This window comes from Convolutriloba macropyga, chromosome 3 (assembly GCF_964194025.1).
Source record: "Convolutriloba macropyga chromosome 3, txConMacr16.3, whole genome shotgun sequence".
Lineage (NCBI taxonomy): Eukaryota > Metazoa > Xenacoelomorpha > Acoela > Convolutidae > Convolutriloba > Convolutriloba macropyga.
Window position 1 is genome coordinate 39,514,835 of NC_134470.1, and position 25,007 is coordinate 39,539,841.

Sequence of the window (25,007 nt, forward strand, 5' to 3'; positions counted from 1 at the left end):
TGGTACAAGTTGTCGATTTTCAGATCAATATATGAACAGCAGTTTTCCATTGAGCCATGGCCAGTACTATGCAGCAGAGCCTCTAGCAACTACTAGTAATACCCATATCAACGACAGTAACCCCGATAGTTGTACTCTTAGCAACGATAGCTACAACGCCGCTGTCGACTCCCTTTTATCGTCTGTACATCAAACTCACAAAGCTCGAAAGGTTGAACAACTTGTAGTTTTGAATCGGAGTTCTGAATGCAGAGAGGAAAGTGTAGACAAAAATTCACAGAGCCAGACAAATCAGACAGCTGATCCAATTCAAACCCCAAGCGTAGCAAGTTTTATAAACGCAGGCCCGCCTTCTCATCCGAATTCCGTTGTGCGACCTTGTTCTCAAAACTTGAGCCCTGTTAAATCTGTTGGGCACCATCAACCACAAGAACCGAGAGAACATTTTTCGCCCATTTTAGGTTATCAAACTGTTCCGCGGCACTCGCCTCCTCTATTGGGGTCTAACGGTATCATTGCAGCACCAGTGTATCCCCTCGAGTACCTTTTTGCACCCCAGAGTTCTGCTCAAAGTACACCTAGTAGTGCACATCCGACTCTACACTACTCGACCAATCCTAATCCAGTTTTCGTTCCGACTGGAGCAGTTCCAGTCAGACATAACACTCCATTGTTGCGGCACCCAGGACCACCGCAGCTTCGCACGGAGCCAGTTGCTAGCTGCAACGTGATGCCAATAGACGCTCAGAATTTCTACCCTCCCACCAATGCTGCGCTTGTGCGCCGCAATGTTCAAACTACGATTCCTATGCCTGCCTCAAAAGGTGCTAACTCTCAGGCGTCGCCCATGCCCTCAAATAAACCCATTAAGTCATCGTTGTTTATGGAACCGCATATTGTGACGCATAAACCTAAAATACCCTCAGGACCTCCTCCGTTGAAACGCTCGCCCTACCCTACAATAGGCAACGATACGAGTGCTCGAGTTGTCAGCAATGGAGCAACTCCGGTAGTCACTTTGACGCCACAGAACGTGTTGAACAGAGCTAGTATTCCTTTTGGAACGAGCACCCGAATGGTGTATGTGAAGCAGGCAACCAACCAACAATTAGTTCAAGGTCAACCAAAGGTGCAAGATGTTTGCTTCAGTGGTCATTCGCCATCAGTTGCCATGGCAGCAGTTCGAGATCAGATAGATCGCAAACGCAAGAATGAAACCCCTTCTGCATCCACTTCCACTTCGACCAACAATTCACCACCTTCAATTTCTGGTGCTAGCTCTTCGAACGGAACTCTTGGCTCTGCTCAGAAGACTCTTCGCAGAATTGTCCCGGTTTCTTCACATCGTGCGATAGAAAGAGCTAAAAAAGAGAAAACTGCCAGAGAATTTAAAGAAAGTGCTACAAAACCTGTAAGTCCATTCTACCAACAACACACAAAACAGCAGCAACCGAAGGGCAACAGTAGCAATAATTTGGGTGGGGAGGAGATTGTGTGTTTATCAAGTGATGAAGATGATGAGCAGCGTGATCACGATGTGCTCTTGAGAGTTGAAGAGGTCAATGGGTTTGACCAATCAGCTCTGAACGGGACTTCCAGTTCAATTGGGGAAATGGACACTACGATGGATGACAATGAATCCTCCTTGATTAAATTGAGCAAGCGAGTAGTATTTAATTGTTCTAGACCGAAGTTGAAAGCCATTATTGTAGTCATTCGTATTTTTCCGGGGGATGGGATATTATGCTAAGGCTCGATTTGGCAAAAGCAATTTTTTAAGCCAATAGGAGAAAGTGTTCCTAACATTTACCGTCGTAAGAGATTATATAACAAAAAAAGATTAGAGATTATATACAACCAAAAGTTAACGTTGCGTTATGTTTGATTTTTATTAAGAGTATCCAAAATTCAATCACTACAAATTAATGCCTGGTTCTTAGCCGATGATGGTTGTTATTAATAGCCGTAAAGTAATAGCTGGGGCTATTCTTGGCTTTTCTCTGGATTTTTCTTACGACTTGAAGACTATTATTGGTTTTCTTGAGGCTCGAAGAGGCGTTATCGTTTGTTTTTTTTATGAGTGAGTTAAGGGAGTGAATAAAGTTTGAAAACGTTCGGTGAATAATTTTGAAGAGCGGAGATAAGAAAGCAGTTATTTTCTTCATACCTTCTTTTGAAACAGAGCGAGAAGTGAAGGAAGGTGTGAAAAAATTTTCGCTAAGAGCGAATTTTTGGCTGTTTATGTTTGGCTTCAAACTGTTTATGTTGTCTAAAAGGTAACTGTAGACCAAATTAGTACTATTCAGGTTGTTTTGATAAAATTTATTCATATTTATGGTTATAAAAGGAAGTTTTGAGCTAATTTCAATGTTTAAAAAGTATTTTTAAGGCGATTTTCGACTAATTGTATCTCTATTGCAGTTGTTGCTACCGGAGTTGAAGAATATGGCACGTAGGCATTCTACATTACGAATTGAAGTGTATATTGGAACAAGACAATTTTTTAATGAAAATTGACAAACAATTCTTTAGACGGTTTGGCCTAAAAGCGAAAGTGAGTGCGCTGCGTTGAGTGAATGACTGTTCGACTTCAAAAAGTGCATTTGAGAGAACGGGGCATTGACTCAATTTTTTGCTCGTAGTATTTGCAGAAATAATTTTTGATTTTTAATATTTTCTTCAATGTATCCGTGATCTCAACTTCTGACTTTCTGGTTTGCAGTTGAGTTCATTTAACATAATGCAGCTCTGAGAATTTTTTTACTCCCTTTTTTATTGACAGTTTTCACTGATACTGTGTGCGAAAGTTCTTGAGGCTGTTTTTGTAAAACATTTTCTTTTTTGTCCTGATGAATTTAAATCTTGCAATATGATTTTTTCTCAAAAACATATTCAACAAAAGGAAGAACAATGTTTAAATTTTATAAAATATTTACGGCAAAACAAAAAGAGTATTGTGGTCTTGAGAGACCTATATTTAGTTTTCGTTTTTTAAATTTTGTTATTCCTAAGAATGTTTTCTTCCTTACTCTTTCCGAGAAAGACTTGTATTTACGTCAATATGTTGATTGCAAAAACTTGTGACCAAACTCTTGTCACAATTGGCCAGTTTTTGAGCTTGCCAGTTTCTATCCGTCTGGAAATCTGGACATTTTTGAACGTTACGGTATATCTTTATATTTTTCTGATAATACAAAAGTTTGCGGTTTCAAGATTTCACAATGAGTTTTCTCGCTCAAATTTTTTATATTCTTAACGAAGATTCAAATATGTGGGGCTAATGTTTCTTGAAGTTTTTTTGTTTCGATTTTTTTGGGCGTTTTCCTGCTTCAAAGAGGTCAATGCCGCATTTTTTCTCGATACGCCAGGGATTTTTGCCAATTTTTTTTATTCAACTCGATTAATATAAATCGTTTTCAGATGAAAGGATATTGTTTGGGATGCTATTGTCGTGTTGCTTACAGACGCTTCGAGTCGCCTCCGGATTTTTCAGTCTACGTTTTATTTCCCTGGCAAGATTTCTGGCATGAACGTTTGACGTCACGATCAACCCAATTCTGTAATTCGATCACTTCATGCAATTTTGACTGAATTGCGTGCTTGGTGTCATGTTCATTCTTAGTGGAGCTAATGTTGTTGATTTTTGTGATCAATTTTTGGCCACTCGTGATCTTTCCTCCAAAATTGCCCCTTTTTTCAAAATGACTGAAGTAGATAATAAAATCAACAGTGTGCGTCGCGTTTATTTTGGGTGATTTGAGATGATTTAATGAAAGCAGTAATAAGTTATACAGATTTTTTGTCAAAATGTTGTATCTCAGCATTTGATGAAATGAAGAGAATTTTCTGTTTTCGGTCTATTTTAAATTACCTTTTTGAGACAGCTTATCTAGGAAGCTGTCGCGGATTTGTAGTTTTGCAAGCATTGTGCCAGATATGTTTATGGGATCAGTTCGAATCAACACTGTTATCGCTTCGATTGAAAATCTTTCCCCTGTTTTTCTCGCTGTTACGCTCCGCACTTTAACCACCGGCGATTTACAGCAAGGATCCAAAAAAATCAGACTTGATCTTTGATCTGCCTGCTCATTAGGTGAGACATCAACAATCTCATCGCTATTGGTCGATTGTCCCCGCTCAATGATCGATACGTCATGAAAAACTCCCCTCTACTCTTTTCGTGATACTTTTTTCGAGTTAACACTTCATCAGTTAAGAACAAGAATGAGTAGGTCACGAGAACAGAAGTTTGGGCAATCAAACACTGGCATATCTTGCTATTATGCCAGTATTAGCATTCCCGCATAGCTTAAATGGACGGGTTTTGAAAGGCCTGCTGGTTTGAAGCTTCTGTTGTCTGAGTACAGCAACACTCTTTAGGGTTCACCGAAGTAACTTGGCGAAACCAACTTAAGTTTCTAAACGCAGAGGTATTATTTGTATGCCCGTTGAATTGTTTGGAGTTCTGTTAGAAACCACATTTGTTTGCATTGGGGACTTTACGTCAACATCGAGGGCTAATGGATGAAATGCAATGGAACGGGGCAAGTAAATATTCCAGGTGGTGAGGTGATTTTGGGTTAAATATTTCGCTGCTTGAACAAGAGACAGATTTGCAGAAGTGCTGGTTGCCATTATCTGGTCTCTGAGGCAGTTTTAGCGCACAATCATTTCGACCTGGCCATGACCCGAAACATTATGATCAACATGAATATATAAAATACTTTACCTGATGAAAAAGAATTTCCGTTAACAGAGAAATTTTCAGCGGTGTTTTAAGGCCGGTGCAAACTCATTGGGCGAAAGATGGAGACTAAAAGCTGGGATTGGTGCACCTCTCAACCATGCTTTTGAATGAGGAAATTATAACGAGAGTAGACGAGCTCTCTCACTTGTGGATGTTTTATTGTCGAGAAGGGTGTTTTAGGTCAATACATCAATCTTCTTGTTTTTGCGACACCTAGTTCGCTCAACTCTTCGGCCTTTATTATGAAGTTATCTTCTGTAGAGCTGACTCCGGTAGTTTTTCAACAAATTTTGCTGACTGATTTATTGAGCCATTATAGGCCGCCTTTACCTGGTCTACTACCCTCCTGTTTCCCGTGCTATTTTACTATTTCTCAGACATGCCTGTTCCCATGATTCGTTCGACACTTTACATCCGAAGATATTTTCAAACATTGATCTTTGCAGAAAATTAAATGGTGAGAGTTTTAGTAGTTCCTTCTGATGGTACATTACATCTCAGAGTATGCAATTTTTCGAGACAGCAACGCAAAATCGCAAGAGCACGCTGTGTCATCCATATAAGCAAGATTATTCAACTGCATTCCGCGATTTCTAATGCTTGATGCTACAATTTCGGGCGATCTAGTCGCAGCACCCGAGATTTCTTAGACCGAATACCTCTTCCTTTGGATTTTTCTGTCAACTTCATGCATTGAGTCGGAAGACCAGGGTTCACATTTCTCTTTTCAAAGTTCAAGACTGCAGTTTTCCACGAAGAGATTCAGAATTTCCAATGCCTCACAAAGCTCTTTTTTTACAGCGATAACACCATCATCAAGGTACCAATAATGTTGCGTTAGATTTGGCAACTTGAGATCGGTTCGTTTGACAATGGGCCATAGATTCAACTAAAATCAAAGTGGGCCCAACGGATCGTTTTGCTGAACTGCTGATTTACTAAGAATACTTGTTGGTGAAGTAAAATTTTCTCTTTTCTGTGCTGACAAAAATTGTGAAAGTACTCAGAGCAGGTTTTATTTCTTTTGTCGCTTCCAGAACACTGAGTCTCTTAACGGAATTAAAAGCATTCTTGAAGTCAATTTGCAGAACTCCGGTATTGTCCCGGATGTGAAACTACTTTTTATTTGAAGTACTTTAGGTTAACTTCTTCATTTTAACTGATTTTATGTTAACTACTTTTTCTTGCAAATACTGTTTCTTGCTTCGCATTATTTTAGTTGAAACCAATCTCCCCAATGTTTGTTGCTTTTTTTCAAGCTCACGTTTTTTCACTGTTATGGTTTTCGTGTCTTTGTGATCGATTTTTGTAGTTTTGTGATCTTTTTTCTTATGAAAGTAATTGTTGGGAACACTTGACAAATTGATGTTGTCAACTGTGTTTTTGGCACCGAGGTCGGTTGACAGGGACTTTATTTGTAGTATCTTTAATTGTAGTATAAGACAACGGTACTATCAATGTCATTTTTAGTATTTGAAAAAAGGAAGCCAAAAATGGCAAAAAGGGGCAAAATTAAGTGTTGTAAATCGGCATTTGTATCTTTTTATGTGAGTGCCTCACAAATAGTTGAATTTAGGTTATACAGTGCTGATTCGCCAAGCATGGAAACGGGTGCCAAGAGCATGGATGATCCCAGCGAAGATACAGAGCCACTGGACCCAACAGATCATAGGCATTACCCGGTGTGCGTTAGACAGAAAAAGGACCCTTCTTCGGTAGAAATTGTACCTTTTAGCGTAGATATAAACGTCATTTATCATAATAGAAAACTACTTCTACCAACCAGAACTGAGTTTAGCTGTAGGTTCACGAACTCACTCCTAGTTATGCCAGATGCTGGAACTTTCGTTCATCACGCTGAGAAACCCAATAATGTGGATTTGAAAAATTTGAGAAGTGGGCATTTTATGTTAACGTCTTCATTTAATGCTCTTTTGTTTTATCTATCTAATAACTCAAGTAGCCAAAGTCAAGTAACACCCAGGAAACTAATGTCTGAAGATTCTGATACAAAATTATGTGAAGAGCAGTCACTTTTGATCATTCTCAAGTCACCAATGAAAGCTGAAAAAGTTACTCATTTGAAAATTTTGTTCGAAATGCTCAATTTCGCCGAAAAGAATGTCAATTACATCTGTGAAGACCACAAAGCTGTTTTTGACCATTACCAGCAGTCGGAGACTGACAAGGCTAAAGTTGCCCGATGTAGCAGCAGTGTGGGTGCTTCGCCCATTGTCAAAGCTGCCAACTCAAGTTTTACAACTACTAGTCCGGCTAGTTCGAGAACTCGAGATCAGGTCGACGATACGGTTACTTTATGTACGTTTACACGTGATAAAACTAGCATCCCAGTAACGAAAGCGGATATAAAGTGTTTAGCTCCTGATGAGTTCCTGAACGATACGATCATTGATTTCTATTGTAATTACATTCTTCATCAGTACCTGACTACAGAAGAGCAAAAGCAACGTGTCTACCTCTTTAACTCCTTTTTCTACAAAACCTACTCCCAAGTCAGACCTCATGATGCGAGAAGTTCGAGGCAGCAACACCAACAAGGACGAAGTTCGCTCGATAGTATGGGTAGTTTGAACGTTAACAGCAATGCAACATTGTCTATGAAGAATAAAAGACACGAGCGTGTTAAGAAATGGACGAAAAATGTGAATTTGTTTGACAAGGACTTCATTTTCATCCCAGTTAACGAGGAATGGCATTGGTTTCTGGTAGTCATTTGTTTCCCTAAAAACGCTGTCAATGTCAACGTTCAAAATGGTAAGATACTTTCAGAGATCACAAAATTGTTAGCACTAGCTATTATATATGTTTGTTCCGACGTTTTTTTTCTATTGAGGGGATGGGGGTAGATTTTATCGTGTGTTTATTGTTCAGTCAGTTTTCTCCGAGCAATATGTCGCTTAAAGCTATCAGTGTAATCATAAGAAAATCTCAACTGCAGATTAGCATGTTATTCTGATAGTAGTTTTTGACTTTTTCGAAAAGTTATCGGAGTTAAAATTTTAAAACTTGGGTACCAGTTTCAGACGAAATTGGGAAATTTGGTCGTGTTCCCGTTTTTATCACGCGCTCTCTTTAGTTTGTGTTACAAAAATTATGCTTATCTACCTGTTCGAATGTCCAGATTTTTTAGCACTTATTTGACGTTGAATTTTGTGCTAATTGTGGCCTATAAAAGATAAATTGAGGCTGAAGAATACGAGAGCAAGTCTTTAAGCATCAATCCCTTTTGGAACATTTAAGTTTTTCCTATTTAGTCCCGCTCAATGAGCTAAAACTGAGTCTTATTCTCTAAGAACCCATCTGAGACAAAGAAAACAGTGTTGTACTCTATGTGTAGAGAACACGTTTCTAGTAATGTAAATTCAGTAAGATAATGTTAAGTTCAGTCTCTTTTATCGGAGAGTTACTGTTTTACACGTGTTATTTGGACGAAGTCAAGTTCCCACTTTTTTGGCGGGAAGAGTTTTCAACTTTTCTATTATTGGCTTTTGCAATCTTGAATTGATGCATCATCAACAGGCTCCGGAGAGAGGAAACCCATAAATTAAACCGAAGAAGGAGCGAATGATGTAACTAAGAGACCAGAGGGTAGCTCGCGTTGCCGAGATATACGTTCCGAGAAAAAAAGGGAGCAAAAAAACGGCTAATCAGCCAAAACACGTGCGAGACCGGCAACCGGGCGGACTAACGTACCGTAAGCCGTTTTTACCTTGACAACTCGTACAGATCAATCTCTTCCAGGCGACGTTTCCACAATTGGTCCCAGAGGCCATATCCCACGCGGAGTGAGGTCTTTGAGGATCCACACCAGGTCATTGACTTTCAACGAATCACCCTGTTCGGACCGTTTGCTTCGCTTCGTTAAAGTGGGAAGATACTCCTTAAGTAGGCGTCTCCAGCCGTGGTTCATAGGCTGCTGCACGTTTTTCCAGTTTTTCCACGACTTGAAGGATGCTGGCATGGTTGATGTAAAGTCTCCTGGTGGCAGTGAATTGTAAGGTCTCTGCACCAGAAAATGATTTGGGGTGATGGGTTCTTTATTGTCTGGTACGTCAGCCACATGTGTAAGTGGTCGAGAGTTCAGCATGCTTTTGGTCTCAACCATGAGGGTGTGGAATACATCTGATGTAAGCCTCTTGCTCCCTAGAATGATCAAAATGATCCGTTTAGCATTTTGGATCAACCGTTCCCACGCAACACCAAAATGTGGTCCGTATGGTGGGTTAATTTTCCAAACTGTGTTCTTTATAAAAAGTTCAGAGGCAATGCGTTGATTGTCGAGACTACGGACGCATCGCTTCAATTCTTCGCTTGCCCCGACAAATGTTTTGCCGTTGTCACTTAGAATAAGTTTTGTTTGACACCTTCGTGATGCAAAAAACGTCGGAGGGCGTTGAGAAAAGTGTCCGTGTTTAAATCACGGCGTGACTCAAGAGACCGGCAACCGGGCGGACTAACGTACCGTAAGCCGTTTTTACCTTGACAACGCGTACAGATCCATCTCTTCCCGGCGACGTTTCCACAATTGGTCCCAGAGGCCATATCCCACGCGGAGTGAGGTCTTTGAGGATCCACACCAGGTCATTGACTTTCAACGAATCACCCTGTTCGGACCGTTTGCTTCGCTTCGTTAAAGTGGGAAGATACTCTTTAAGTAGGCGTCTCCAGCCGTGGTTCATAAGCTGCTGCACGTTTTTCCATGACTTGAAGGATGCTGGCATGATTGATGTAAAGTCTCCTGGTGGCAGTGAATTGTAAGGTCTCTGCACCAGAAAATGATTTGGGGTGATGGGTTCTTCATTGTCTGGTACGTCAGCCACAGTTTTAAGTGGTCGAGAGTTCAGCATGCTTTTGGTCTCAACCAGATGGTGTGGAATACATCTGATGTAAGCCTCTTGCTCCCTAGAATGATCAAAATGATCCGTTTAGCATTTTGGATCAACCGTTCCCACGCACCACCAAAATGTGGTCCGTATGGTGGGTTAATTTTCCAAACTGTGTTCTTTATAAAAGTTCAGAGGCAATGCGTTGATTGTCGAGACTACGGACGCATCGCTTCCATTCTTCGTTTGCCCCGACAAATGTTTTGCCGTTGTCACTTAGAATAAGTTTTGTTTGACACCTTCGTGATGCACAAAACGTCGGAGGGCGTTGAGAAAAGTGTCCGTGTTTAAATCAGGGCGTGACTCAAGATGTGCGGCACGTGTGACCATGCATGTGAAAATGTGGCCGTAGTACTTGGTGAGCTTGTCTTTGGTGTCTTCAATATAGAAAGGTCAGAAAAAATCAATTCCTGTATTAGCGAAAGGGGATTGCAAGAAAGTATCAGGAAACCTGCACACTGGTAGTGGAGCCAATAACGGCTGGATATTTTAAGCATCAAAACGGTGGCACAAAAACATCGAAATCGGATGCTTAACAATGTTTTCCTGAGGCCGATAACGACGTATCGCTGTTGAAAAAAAGCTTTGACCGCTTCGGTACCTTGGTGTATACAAATTCGATGCGCATGCTCAAGATACAGGCGTGTTATTGAGTCTGGCATAAAGAATTATTGGTAATTTAGCTAATTGTATTTCTTCAGGAGCAAATTGTAGTCGGCCTTGTGATCTATGTATTCCGTTTTTGTCTAAGTACGGATTTAGGGATCGAATCTTGCATTTAGAGTCTAGTTTACGTCCTCTTCTTAGCGAGTGAATAGCTCAATGGAAAACTTTTTCCTGTGAAATTCGATTTAAGTGACTGTGTGCTTGGTTGATGTCGTCTGTAGTGTACTGCTCTTTGTTATTTCGTTCTTTTTTAATTCTGAAGAGAAGGTTGTAAATAGTTGCGAGTGTTAACAGCAGTTTTGTCCAAGATCGAAAACGGGTTGGGTCAATGACAGGTTCATTCGGTTTTGATGTACTCGTTGTGTGAACAGAAACTATTTTGTGTGCAGAGTGCCAGTCGGAGTAATGTTTCTTTAGGCAATCAGGAGCCTGTAACCATTTAGAACATAATTTTTCTGGTTCTAGGCCGCGTGTTCCATGGTCTGCAGGATTTTGAGTTGTTGGTAAATAATGCCATTGATTTGATTTTGAAGATTCGTGTATTTCTTGGATTCTGTTGGCAACAAACAGTTTCTGTTTCTTCTTAGAAACAATCCAATCAAGAAAAACTCGGCTGTCTGTCCAAAAATGTGTATCGTGTATCTTGAGTGTTGTCTCTTTTTGAACTGTTTTGAGTAGTCGTACCCCGATTGTTGCAGCCTCAAGCTCAAGTTGTGGAACGCTCAACGATTTTAGAGGAGCTACTTTGCCTTTACTGATTATGAAGCTGGTTTCTGTTTGTTTGGTTTTATTGTCATAACTCCGTAGATAAATTACTGCTGCAATAGCACAAGTAGACGCATCAACAAAGACGTGCAATTGATGTTCAATTTCCTGTGAACTTGCACGAAAATTGAGTGCTCGCGAGTGTTCAATGGAGGGTGATTCGAAATAGCTGTTTAGTATTTTTTGCAGTGGTTTATGTAATTTCTCAGGTAGCGGTGTGTCCCATTTCAAACTCAGTTGCCAAATTTGTTGCATTACAACCTTGAAGCGTATATTCACCGTTGACGCAATACCGATGGGGTCGAAAATTGACGCCACAAGACAAGTTTTCTTTGGGTATACATCGCTGAATTCTAGGGAAATTCTTCCAATGGTTTTATGAAAAATTTGTCATCAACGAAATTCCATCTTTGTCCTAATACGCGAGTGAAATCTTTTGACTCGTCTAAGTCTTCACTTGGAATTCGTTCCAGCATTTCAGGACAATTAAATAAGAACTTGGTCAATTTGAAACCCCCTCGTTGGAGGCACTCTTTGACTTGCATTACTCTTTCTTTGGCTTCAGTGATAGTGGGCAGCGAATGAACGTAGTCGTCCATGTAAAATTGTTTCGTTATTGCTGAAAAAGCTTTGGGAATATTTTCTGCATTGTCTTTAGCACATTGATTTACGACAAAGATGGCCATTGAAGGCGAACAAGTTGCCCCAAAAATCAAGCGAGTGAATTGATATTGCATTATAAAGTTGTTTTTCGACCAGAGAAAGCGAAGTGCTGATTGATCTTCCTGTTTGACAGCAATTTGCATGAACATACTTTCAATATCTGCAAGGATTGCAACTGGGTGCTCACGAAAGCTTAGCGGTATGCCAAGTAAGCTGTTCAAGAGATCTGGTCCTGTTAGGAGGTTGCTGTTCAATGACTGTCCTCGATACTTTGAAGCGGCATTTGCCACCCGTCGAATTTTTTCCGGTTTGTTTGGATTTTGAACAGGATGATGAGGCAGGTGCCATATTTTTTCAGTTTCAGGTTCTGTCATTTCGACTGGTTTTATGTAATTTTTGATTAAGTTTGTTGAAAGCGTTTGATCGTATTTTTCTTTCAGCGTTGGATTATTACCTAGTCTTTTCTCCAAGCATCGCAGCTGATTAAGAGCACAGTAATAATTGTTCTACAAAAGGCAAGGCGTTTTCCAGGAAAAACCATATTCATATCTCTGAGAGTTATGTCGGATAGTTTTCCGAAAAACCTTTAAGGCATCATTGTCTTCATCTGAAAGAACAGAACTGTGTTCTTGGGTTCCTTCACTTTCAATTTTCCAGAATTGCTCAACTAATTCGCTTAAATGTGGTTCTTCCGTCTGCTGTCTTGGAACATGATAAATAAATGGTTTGGTTGTTGTTGAATGATGTCTAAATGTAGATTCGGAAGGATTGAGAGAAGTTTCATACTCCACAGCTAATGTCCATCCGAGTTTTGTGTTTACACCAAACGGTTGATTTATGTTTCCGGGTATTACTTCGATTGGATGAGTGTAAGCGAAAGTGTTTACTTCTAAGATGGCTCCAATTTTGCCACCAGCAACCTGAGAGAAATGGATGTGGCGGAGATTATTAAACGTGTCACATATTTGATTCAACTCAAATATGTTGGCTGTTGTGACGTTCATTGCTGGCGTGCTGTATGCACGAGATATCTCAAAGCTTTGTCTCAATGATTTGTATGGAGTGTGGCGCTGTTATCTTTGAGAGTGGCATTTCGTTCTGGGCATTCACGTTTTGGAGTGTAGTTGATGTTTGCGGTTCGCAAGGAAGTGCTAGAAAGTTTGTTATGGTGTCAAGCAAGAAGGTGAACTGGCTGCCATGATCTATGAGTGCATGCGTATCAAAGGCCTTGTTGCCATTGACAATAGACACCGGCATCAGCTGTAGTTGTTAAAGCCAGTCTCTCGGAGGAAAGAGCTTTTATTTACGCAGAAGCTTTTATTAATTGAAGGAGAATCGAGGGTACTTCTCTGAGTATTTGACTCTTTCGTTTTACCAAAAGTTGTCCATAGCGACAGTGTTGTTGTTTGTTTTGGCCTGGTGACATTTCATTTGATGAATGCTGTGTGGGACCAAATGGAGCAGATCCTGTGGAGAATGCTGCTGGCGGTCGTTTCACTTGTTTTGAAGGGTCGTGTAGAGTAGAATGATGTCGGCCGTCGATGTTCTCTTGTGAAGAAGAATTTTGTCTGAGGTGATTATTGCTCAAACAATTCGTCGTGCACAATTTGTTTTTGATAACGATTTTATATCGATCTTGCGGTGATTGCTTTTGGTACTCGGGACAAGTTGCCAAAAAGTGGTTATTATTGCAATGGGAGCAACGTCGGTTGTTTTGCTGTTTTCTGTTAGTTTTTGTGTTGTTTGAGATAGTTACGGAGGATGACCACTCCCTATTAGAAGTGGTTACTTGTGGTTTAATTGCAGGCTGCGAAACAGCGTTAGAATTGTCTTTGCCAAATAAGTTTTGGTTATTTATTTGTGATGACGGTTTATAGTGAGCCATCGGAACACTAAAGTCTTTGACGTAGTCTGTGTTGTTTTGTTGTCTAAATGACGTAAGGGTTTGCTCGCGATTGATGGTATCGTAAATTTGAGCATGAAGTTCTAAGAATTGTTGAAAGGAACGAAGTGACGCTGGTTCAGCTGTTGTTGTGAGCCTATGTTCAGTCAATTTCAACAAAATATTGTAGGGCACTTTTTCTTTTGCTTTTTTGAGCAATGTGGAACTCTGAAGGTCTGCCTGGAAGCCAAGATATTCAAATGTTTGAACTAAGCGCTTTAAAAAATTTGAGAATGCGACAAATGATTTCTTATTTTTTGAATCAGTGGTGTGCCATGACTCGAGTTGATTTATAAAGGCGCTCACTACAACATTGGATCTCCAAAATGGATCATCAGTTCATTTAGAGCTGTTTCATAATACGCTGGGTTACAGGAGTACGACTCAGTGATTTGTTTTGCTTTTCCAGAGACTGAGTTTTGGAGATACGTGATCCGATGTGTGTCAGTTATACCAGTATTATTATGAACCATAAAAAATTTGTTTATCCATTCATAGTATCGCAGAGGGTTGCCATTGAAGTGCGGTAGTGACAGTGGTGATAGTTTGATGGCTTGCTTGCTACTTACCACGTTGTTGGCAATGTAGTTTTTGCCTAGATTTTCTGGAACTGGTTGTGACAAACATTGCGGTAATTGAGGAAAATGAGAAGGATTTTGGTTACTGTTATCTTTAAACATTGAAACTGTTGGACCAGGCAATTGGAAAAATTCATTTTGGTAGTTGTTGCTGTAGTTATAAATTGTTTTGGCAGGGGGCTGTGGTTCAATTGTAAATGATCAGCTTTGTACTTTTTGTCTGACCTAGCAACTGGTTCACCGATGCAGAATGACAATCATTAATTGTTTTTGTGCTGTATTGTTGTACAAAAAGATTTGGCTCGATGTTATTCGCAATCTCATGACGAACTAAGTGGTTGCCGAGGAGCTGTTGCTGGTGAAAATTTTGCCATGACTGTGAACTTCCAGCTATGTGATCTTCTGTATTGTGCGCAATATTCCTCGTTGCGACTGAGTTCACGATGTCAAAAGGATGGTTTAACGACTCTCCATTTGCGTCATATATATTATTCCCCTTTTCGTTTGACGTCATTGTGTTTTGCAGAGTACCAGGCTTTATTCGAGTATTCATTTGAAAATTGGACACCGGTACTATTCGACAACTGTTCCTTACTTTTGAAGAAATCGTACTACCAGGAGGAAACTGATAGTTGTGAATCTTTTCTGTACTCCTTTCGGTTTGCTGTACATTCTGAGTTTGAATTTGACACACTTGCTCTTTGAGACTTTGTACATAAATGTCAAATTCTCCAGATTCAACTCGCGGTTCATGAATTTTCGTTTTTGGTCTGACAACTGCTGGGATCGTTTGTTTGCCACTTATATTATCTCTTGTAGCGGAAAGAACTTGCGATTCCGATTGGTTCTGTGTAGTAGAACTTTCTAAACCGATCTGTGTTTCGCGGTTTTTCAAAAGTACTTGATCAGTTTGTTGAGCTGGAATTTCTAAAAAGGGGTCCTGGGGTTGTTCATATGGCCGTTTTACCTGTTGAATGGCACTAGTGGAGATAGTTGTAAAAGTTGACATGTTGTCAATATTGTTAGGTATGGGAAACGGATTGTAAGGTTTGTTCTGAATACTAATTTCATTACCGAATTGATACGTCTCCAGGTAATTATCCTCAGCGGGTGTTTTCTGATGTTTGGCTATGTTGGGCTCAACGTTGTTTTTACTATATCCTGAAATAATTTCAGCGTTTTGTTTAGTATTTTGAATGTTGGTGTTATGCTGTTTGGTGTCAAAGGTTGTGCTTGTGGCTGTTGACAGTTGGCAAATCAACAAACTTTTTGCTGGAGGTTACATCAACCTCGAACAAAACGTCTGTTGGTTGCTTTGTTGGAAGTAATGTGATGTCTCCTGATGCGTTGGGATTCAGTTCGTCAGTTTGAGTTGTTTCAAAGGCAAGTGGATTTGTGGATGCATCCAGTTTTTGGTTCGCTTTGGCCTTTTTTGCTGAGAAGGTTTGACTAGTTCTCAGAAATTTTGATAACAGTGGTTGTGTATTGCTGTTTGTTGGCAAAAAGACGGAAGGTTTTGTCCTGGGATGTATTGGTGGAGGTTGAAGTAGAGCTTTAACTTCATTATTGTTGTTCTGAACCACCTGTGTTGACTTCTCGTTTCTTGTTGGCGATGATCTGTTGGATTCAAGAAGGCGTGAGCTGCACTTCGAGCTGACGCTAATGTCATCTCGTAATCGTGTGGACGACTGGCTAAGTTGTCCGTCGTCATCCAGGCTATTGACTTCATGTTCAAAGATCTGCAATTTCGAGAGAAGGTTTGACTCTCTTTCTGTTATTGATGAAACTGTGCTTGGATGAGGGTTTTCGAGGTTAACTTTTTCAGCGGCTTTTCTCAGTTTTTCTTTGTTTCTTTGATGTTGTTGATTAGAAGAGTCAGCGTTCTAAAACTTTTTCTCTGCAAAATTGCGGTTTGCAGAAGATCGAGCTGATTCTTGAAGTTCAATTCTGACATCTTGAAAATGTTCAGTGCGATTTGACAGCTCTGAGTGTTTTTCTTTGTCATCTTGTTGTTTTGATCTCTTTGTCTTTTCCGAGTTCTTTCCTTATTAGAGATAGGTAAAAACGGCTAGAATATTTCTTCGCGGCGCAACTTTTATGAAGTAAGGGGGTTGAGATTCCCAACACCAGTTCAACAATTAGACCTAATAATGTGTTTTTGGTTTGATAGTTTTACCCAAAGGAAATCCCTCCAAAAACAGTTATTAATAGCCGCACAGCGATAGCTGGGGCTATTATTGGCCTTCTCTTGGTTTTTTTTTATTTCGTCGTCATGATTTTTGTTACGACCATATGACGTCACAGCCACTTTGTTCATTCGTTCATGCAATTTCAACTGAATTGCATGTGTGACGTCATTTTTCGCTCTTAGTGGAGCGAGTTTTTTTGTTCATGCGCGTGATTAAATTTTTGGTCACACTTGACTTACCTCACTCTCAAAAATGACTTCCTCACTTTGAAATTGACTTTTATTTACCTTAGTTCAAAGAGATAAGGTCAAATGGGTGCGTGTCACTCTAAATGAAGGTTATTTGAGATCAGCTAATAGAGGCAGCAATAACTTATACAGATTTTAATCAAAATATAACAGATCAGCCTTCAATCAAAAGACGAATTTTTTTTGGTCTGTCTTTTTTACTGTTTGTTTAGACGGCCGATCTACGAATCTATTGCGGCTATTTTCTGGCAATCTGCCAGCTATATTACTATAATTGAAGCTAAATCTAGCTTTATGATTTTTCGTTTGAGAAAAACGGAAAACGTGTGAACGTAGACCGTTTTTTTCTCAACAGATTCAAATAATTGCTAGTTTTGTTTATGAACTTTTGACCAACAAAATTAGGTTGACTAAATAATTGTTATATTAGACCAAGGACTTTTGCTTTTGGTAGTTACTCGCAATTAAATTCCAGATTTTTCCTTCAAGTGAATGATACCCTAACCAATTGTGTCTGAGGCAAGGAATAGAAAAAAAGCTTCACTTAATTCGTAATTTGGAAAAAGGCGATGCGTTTAGGCAACACGAGCTACTGAACACAAATTAGATAGCTTGCAAAGAAACTTTAATGTAGTGAGATCTTTTCTGTTGAACAAGTTCTTTTTGCTGTTTTGAACACCAAACTGAAGAATCTTTTATGTGAAGGTAACATATGAAACTAGTCTTTAAGCATCAATCTTCATCATCTTTTAAGGTGACGTCTGAAACCAGTTTTTGTACTGTGACAGTTGGTGACTACTGTGACCTTTGGAGAAAAAAACTTTCTTCATCAAATTGGTAACGTCTCTAACCAGGGAAAAAGGGACTTCAACTGTAACTGCTGAGACAGAGGACAAATTAAAAGAAAAATCTGAGCTTTGTAGAAGCTATGTTGCCATAAGTATTGATCAAGATTTTGCTATCTGAGTTGGAAAATTGCATGAAGCGTACAAAATGATCTTGCTTTATCAGCTAGTTTTTTGATCAATTAGTTTTAAATATTCTGGCTCATGTAGTTTTCACTTTTCAATGACTTAGCAAAAGCAGCAAAAACTTTTGTTTTGCTTAATGAATTTATTGCTGCTAAGGTTTTAAACTAGCAGAGGGCTTTTCTTTCCAATAAATGTGCAGCCATTCATCTAGAAAGAAAAAGCGAAAGGTTGAAAAAGATTCCAACAAACTTTAAGATCTGATTCTGAAAAGGTAAAACTTTTCTATCAAAACCTTTTCGCAGCTTTTTTTATTAGCAAGCGTGTCCTTTTGTAACAGGATAAAAACGACACTCTATTTTTGTTTTGATGCGCCTGAGTTTTAACTATCATCAACTCTTTTTTTTGAAAAGTTGCAAAAGAAACAGTAATTTTTTTGTCCACAAGTTCGAAATATTGCCAGAACTTTCAGAAAACTAACAGTTGCTTCTCTGCTCAAGCTATGGTAAGAAAAATTCGAGTTTTGAATCAATGTTTTTTAACGGGGGAACGGGACTTCTTAGGTAACGTCTGAGACGTAGGGGGATCATCTGCGGTAACGTCTGAAACCGAAAACAAATATTATGGCCTTCTCTAGGTGACTACTGAAACCTATATTTTCCAAAAAACGTATCACAGTTCAAATTGATTTTTTTGGTATAGTAAAAAAATGTCAAAGAACATCCGTTGTCATAGAATACCCATTGTCATAGAATACCCATTGTCGTAGAACACCAACAAGACAGAATTCCGCCAACAAGTAAATCTTTTTGAATTCCAGTAACTGTGTAAATTAGAATTCCACCACCAAACTGTCATCAATAAACTCAAATTATATTCAATTGAGCGGGCGGAAAAAAAGGGGGTGCTTCTGAGCAAGAAAAATATGTTTATCAGAAGGATTGCAAAAAAATTCGCACACAAAATCACCAAAAAACTATGTACTCTATGTGTAGAGAACACGTTTCTAGTAATGTAAATTCAGTAAGATAATGTTAAGTTCAGTCTCTTTTATTGGAGAGTTACTGTTTTACACTACACGTGTTATTTGGACGAAGTCAAGTTCCCACTTTTTTGGCGGGAAGAGTTTCAACTTTTCTATTATTGGCTTTTGCCATCTTGAATTGACGCATCATCAACAAATGTCTTGTGCAGAACATGTATGCCATTGAAAATGTTTGAAATCACTAGCCATTATTGCAAACTAATACAATGAATGGTAATTGACAACCTGGAGAACCTTTTCGAGCCCTAAAATGAAATCAAGAGAAAGAGCACAAATTTGTTGAAACGCTATCTTTCGACCATTTTTGTGCTTGTGACCTTTAATCACAATTTCTTACTGAAACATAATCAACGAACAAATTGAAAAGCCTTAAGAAGACCTTTTCCTCAGAGAGACAAATCAGAAAACAGTATTTGAACTGATTCTGCTGAAATTGGCTTGTTTTTTTTGAGGTTTTGGATTGTCTTCGAAATTCGTTACATTCTGGCATTCATATTCAAAATGAAAATACTGCAAATTGAAAATGCTGAAAGTTCTGCGAAAATGATTCTAGTCAGTGACAAATCATAGGGCGAGAACTACTAGAGAATTTGCGAAAAATAAACGGTACCATTTTTGCAAGATTTTTGGTGCTCTGTTGCTTAAAAAAATGGTAAATTATCGTGAACTAAAATTTACAAAGATAACTAGCATTACATAATCTTGAGAACAGTTTCAATCCCTGCCACGAACACATATAAAGAAGATAATATTTTTGATAGTTAGAATCATTATGTTTAATGAAATGAAGTCAGCTGATTGGACGTCAAGTCCCATTCCTTCTAGTGCAATTGTGTTTTCAACAACTGTGCTCACCAACTTTCTGAGTTGATCTGCAGCTTCCTGTTTGATAGGCTCCAAGTCGAATACGGCTTCCTAGTTAGTATGCGTTATCATGCGCTGGTTTTCATATCGGTCCGCTAGAAATTTCAAAGCTACCTCGTAGTTTGAAATGAAGACAGGCAAATTTGAGAGAAGACGAGCTTGGTTCATTATCATCGATTTTTGTTATCTTGTCTTGTTGCTCTCTGCATATCTGTGCTGTATATTTGAGTATCGAAAGCTCAAAAGAAATACTTGAAGAATCTTTTTCTAATTTTGATTTCACTGCATTTTCCGTTCGTGTTATGCTGCTCAAACGACCAGTCAAAGATCTAGAATGTGTATAGTGTTGTTTTCGCAGTACCAAAAATCTTGGTGATTGATTTTAATTAGACTGACTTTAAATATTTGAAAAAGCTCTGTTTTTCACTAGTTTGACTTGCTACTATTGACTGTTTCAGTTTAACTTGTGTATACTTATCTCGGTTTAAATGTTGTTATTTTTAAGCTGATTTCCGTTTTTGTTTACAATTTTGGTACTTTTTGCTCAAAGTATCATAAATGTTGCTAAAATTTTCATATTGTTGACCTTGACCAACGTATTATTGGTGTTCCATTTAGAGAAAGCTGAGGATCGTTGAATTAATTGGTCCTGCTTTTATGTCTATAAGTTCGGCCACATTGTTGAAATTCGGCCTTTTTCCGTGAAAAATGGCACCAAATATGCTTCTTTAGGCCACTTTGTCGAATTTCGCCCAAAGTACAGACCTAATAACTGCTGACACACAAATCTTTGTTTACTCAGAGGATTAATGTAACTTCGCTTTCTGTGAAAGTGTTCTGGAACTGTAATATATTGGGTTTTTCGCTGATTTAATTCAATATTTATCAAACATGAATCCTTTGTTTTTTCATTTGTTAGGTTTTTCTTGAGCCGAAATTTTTATGCTAACGTTTGGAGCAATGACATGGTTTCAATAGAGGCGCAGTTGTGGCAACGCCAGTATTGGTCTTTTTGGATTTTTACCATTAAAATAATTCAGATTGTTCTGAGAAGCAGGGGTGCAATTTGTTATCTAAGGAGGTATTAATAAACTACCTAATCCTTTCAGTTAATAAATAATGGCTTTTGAGTTTGAATATATTTGTTTTAAACAATACCAGGGATTTATTTGTAAAACTTGATAGCATTTTAAATCTTATTTCTGGCAACCTGTAGCTTATTTTCATTATTGCTCTATCCAGTTCCCTTAATAAAACAGATTTTAACCTGCTTGGCTGTTTGTTTTAACTAATAGTTTTATGACTTTGTTTATGAACATTTTTTGATTATAGGAAAGTTCCATTTTATGGTGCTTTCTGGCTTCTTATGGCATTATCACATCAACGACTGTTTCCATTTGCGTTGAAAGAATGTCCTATCGGACATATTTAAAAAGTGAAAACATATAGCATGTTTTAAATGAAAGGCCTACGGTTTTGATGTCTTCAAAACTTTTTAGCAATTTTATTTGAATTTTTGCGTTCTTTGTGTTTTGTTTTATGACATATTACGAATACAGAGAAGTATCAATGGCTTCTATGAAGATATATGTATTTTTTTTACAGATTCAGTTGATAGCTAATGATTTGATTAATTTTGTATTCAATTCTTTTCAAAAATATCGAATTATTTTTTTTGCTTTGACTTTTTGTTCTTGTTTGTGTCATCTTGTAACTTAGTAGCTTTAATGACAATTAGCATCCGCCTCTGGCGAAGCAGGCTTTAATCTCTCATGTGTTTTGACCGGTTCTTGTATGACTTTGACTCTGAGTTTTCTTAAAAAATGTTGAGTTTGTCACTTTTATGGTTCTTTTTTATGATACAATATTGTTCTTTTTTCTATTTTTTTTATATCACTTTTCAACAACAGGCCCTATTGATGTTCAAAGGATGCTCAGTTGAACATGTATAGTATTTGCTCTGAATAGCGTATGGTTTTAACGGCTTCAGCACTGTGTTCTGAATATTTGTGCTTTTGTGGTCTTGCCTGTATTTGTTATTTTTTTTAAATCTTGACTTCGTCTCACTAATGGGAGTTCCCATTGGCTTCCCATGGACTTACATATGGATCTACTTGGTGTTTATTATTTGTATGCTGATGGTCGTTATGACTTTTGAATTTCTTTGGTTTCAAAAATTTTAAATGGATTGTTTAACTCGGCCCCTATTTATTCTTCTTTTTGACTCTGTTACCGAGTCCCATTAATTGTAGGTCCCATCTGCGTTGTAGTGAAGTACAGGTTGATTTTTTTAGTTTATGCGACCTTATTTACTCATTTAGTGTTTTGAATTTATGCCGATTTTTTTAACTGGTACACCAATTGTTTTCGAACAGTAGTGATTTTGTGAAAGTTCCCTATCTCTTCTTTAATTGGTAGACAATTACGTCAAAACGTGGATGAGCGGGGTCGAAACTTTTTGTTAAAACGAACATTACGTCTCCTTGTTTAACTTTGGCTGTTTTATTGTGTTAATAGTTATTAATGACGTACTCAGCTGAAAGATGACGAGTACAGAATTAGAAACAATCGATCGACATTGGTGTATGACAACTGGTGAAAGTTGTGTCGGATAAAGATGTATCGACACTATTGTGTTACCTCGAAGGAGAACTAAAGTTATTGTTAATTCTTCCAAAATTTTAAATGATTTTAATGCAAGATTTGTTTTAGCACTAATGGCCAATATGAAAAACATCGCTTCGGCGGGAAATACGTCTATTAACGTGAACAAATTTGTGCAAGACAAGCAGCCGTTCATCATGGTGTTGAACTCTCTGATAACAGGCAACAAAAATAACCTGTTCAAGCAGATGCGAGAGTATCTGGAAGTGGAACACGAAACCAAATTCAACATTAAGAGTTCTCTATCAAAAACAACCTTGATGCATGCACAGCCTCCTGTTCCCCAACAAACAAACTCCTTCGACTGTGGATTGTATCTACTCAAGTTTTTGGAACAATTTATCAAAGATTTTGTGTTATTCCCACAAGAATCGTTCACAGATCAAGTTAAAAAAACGATAATTGAATGGCCGCAATGGTTTGATCCAACGGAGACTTCAAATATGAGACAGCATATTAAACAAATTATCGGCCAACTTCACAGTGCAAAAACTCTGAGCACTTTGGAAAGTTACTCAGTTTTGCGAAAAACAAACGCAGAATAAATGTCAATATATTGTGTTCAATATTTCATACTGGATGGATTGTTCAGGTTAAGCGAGATGTTTCCAATAATGTACTTACAGTTCACGTGCTTTGTTTTTCTGAAGGCTGCTCAAACAATTCTGTACATTTTAACTTTTGTGTTTTAGAAATAGATGAGTATTGGACGTTAGCTAATAGTACGGATATTGTTTTCGAGCTGACAGTTTTGCCAGCCAAAGCTGAGTTAGAATATTTTTTAACAAAAAGTGTCGAGAGCTCTCTTTGCAGCAAGAAACTTCTGCTATAATAGCTTTATTAATTTGTTTTGCTGAATACATTTGAAGAGCCTCCAGGATGAGATTGATTATCGTTCCGAACCCTAATTGGAGAAAGGGTACTATTTTATTCACTCACTTGTGGCCATGTTTTTGGGCTATAGCTTATCATTGTACAAGCATCATGTAGATTATCCAGTCTTTTTTGGCCTTTTCAGGATTTACTAATTTATTTCGGTTTGGGCTGTCGGAGACTTTAGTAGAAACCTGCCATTTCGGGTTGCTTTTCGAAATGGATTAATTTGAACAAAGTTTGTAATTGTGTATAAACCAGAAAAACTTGATTAAAGTAAATTCACATAATTAAATGGATTTGGAATTATGTTTTACTAATTGATCTTCGAGGTTCCGCAATTTGTTCCAGGTTTTAAAATCAAATTTCAGGTACTTCATTGATAAAAAATTACCGTGTGTTTAAAAATATGCAATTCTGTCCCAATTTTTTGTAATATTTTTTTAAACTGGGTTCTAGAATTTGTAGGTAAACACTCAGTAATCATCGCAAATTTTTAAAAATTAATTTGCTCATATTAAGATTTTGTAATGACTTGAAAGATTAAATTGTGGGTTATTTTAGAGCACTCCAACTCAGATTTAAGTACAAATTGAAACATCACTTTTGTTTTTGAGCCTTATTAAGTGCATTAGTATTTTGAGATACAGGCGTACGAAGCTAGCGCATTTATTTTCTGACAATCTGCTAGCTATTTTTACTATTTTCAGATTTAATTAACTTAAACCGCTGTTTCAATTTGATTCATTTTTGGCGATCCTGCCATATTAAGGCGCCCAAGTTTTCCGGGCTTTGAGCAATTTACCGCCAAATTACAAGCAGGTCAGTTTTAGACCAATAATTTGGGGGGTCATCGTACTCGCCTTGAAGAAAAACCCGGAAAGCGGATTTTGCGAGTTTCGCTCCTCAAAAAGTTGTTGGAATCATTTTTTAAAAGGAGTACCAGTTAACTACTTTAGCCACTAATTTGAATAAATTTGCGGCCTAAGAAATGCAAATTAATAAATTTCACCAATTTTTTGAAAAATTTAACGACACTGCACTGCTCAAACTAGGACATTTTTTAGTCGAGTCAGAGAGAAGAAAAATGAGTAAAAGTTTTCCAATTTTCCCGCATTTTAATCATATCCGTTATTAATAAAATTATATACGAAACGAACTTTGGAGGGGTTATTTTTCATTATGTGTTTCAAATTACACTGACATGGGGTCACTGGACCGTGTTGGTACAGAAGATAAAAGCTAATAATTAAAAACAAATAATAATACTAATAAATTGCTCGTTTTCTGTTTCACAATTACAACAAAAATATCTGTTGCATACATTTGTATGTACATTCAAATGAAACCGAAAACGAGTACACTGTTAGAGCATCAGTTGATCCATTTTCAGGTATCTCGCTTTTATTGTAATATCTAAGTGCTGTGCGTGGAGAAAATGCGAGGCAAATATTTGAGAAACATTGCACAATTTGAGTTTCGATCCCAGTTTGTTTTTGAAAAAGAGCATTTAAGCTCTTGTTTGATTTTAGGGGGATTTAAAAATACTTAAAAGAAAAGGTTTTGTAAATCTTGTTTGCCAATGATGTAGTTGTTTGCAGAACTATTGCAAATACTTTTCGACTGTCGATTTCTCATTTGTAACTCTGTTCACAAATTCATACAAATGGAGCCCTCGCAGAAAAGGTGTGATACTTCCTCTTTAGTGAGACACTAAGTTAAGCTTTCGTTTTTGAAAGATTGTTCAATGCTGTTTTTGCTTCTAATTGCGAAATATCAAAAGATGCAAAATTTCCTTAAATGAAGACCAAATAATGAAGAATTGGTTAAACCTAACTCTTAAAAATTCAACAGGTTTTCGGGTTCTTTCATTTGGCAGTAACAACTAGTT

At 38.0% G+C, this 25,007-nt stretch overlaps 2 protein-coding genes across 2 annotated transcripts in view; both read left to right on the plus strand.

Annotated features, from left to right (window-relative positions):
- On the plus strand, window positions 1-22,925 carry LOC142336197 (uncharacterized). Its single transcript, XM_075384850.1, has 3 exons — window positions 1-1,662; window positions 6,324-7,522; window positions 22,292-22,925. The coding sequence occupies exons 1-3, from the start codon at window positions 32-34 to the stop codon at window positions 22,786-22,788; spliced, it is 3,327 nt and encodes a 1,108-aa protein (XP_075240965.1). The 5' UTR covers window positions 1-31; the 3' UTR covers window positions 22,789-22,925.
- LOC142336199 (large ribosomal subunit protein uL16-like) overlaps window positions 1-25,007 on the plus strand; it is a 100,901-nt gene that overhangs the window by 51,582 nt on the left and 24,312 nt on the right. The gene's annotated exons all lie outside the window — the stretch shown is intronic.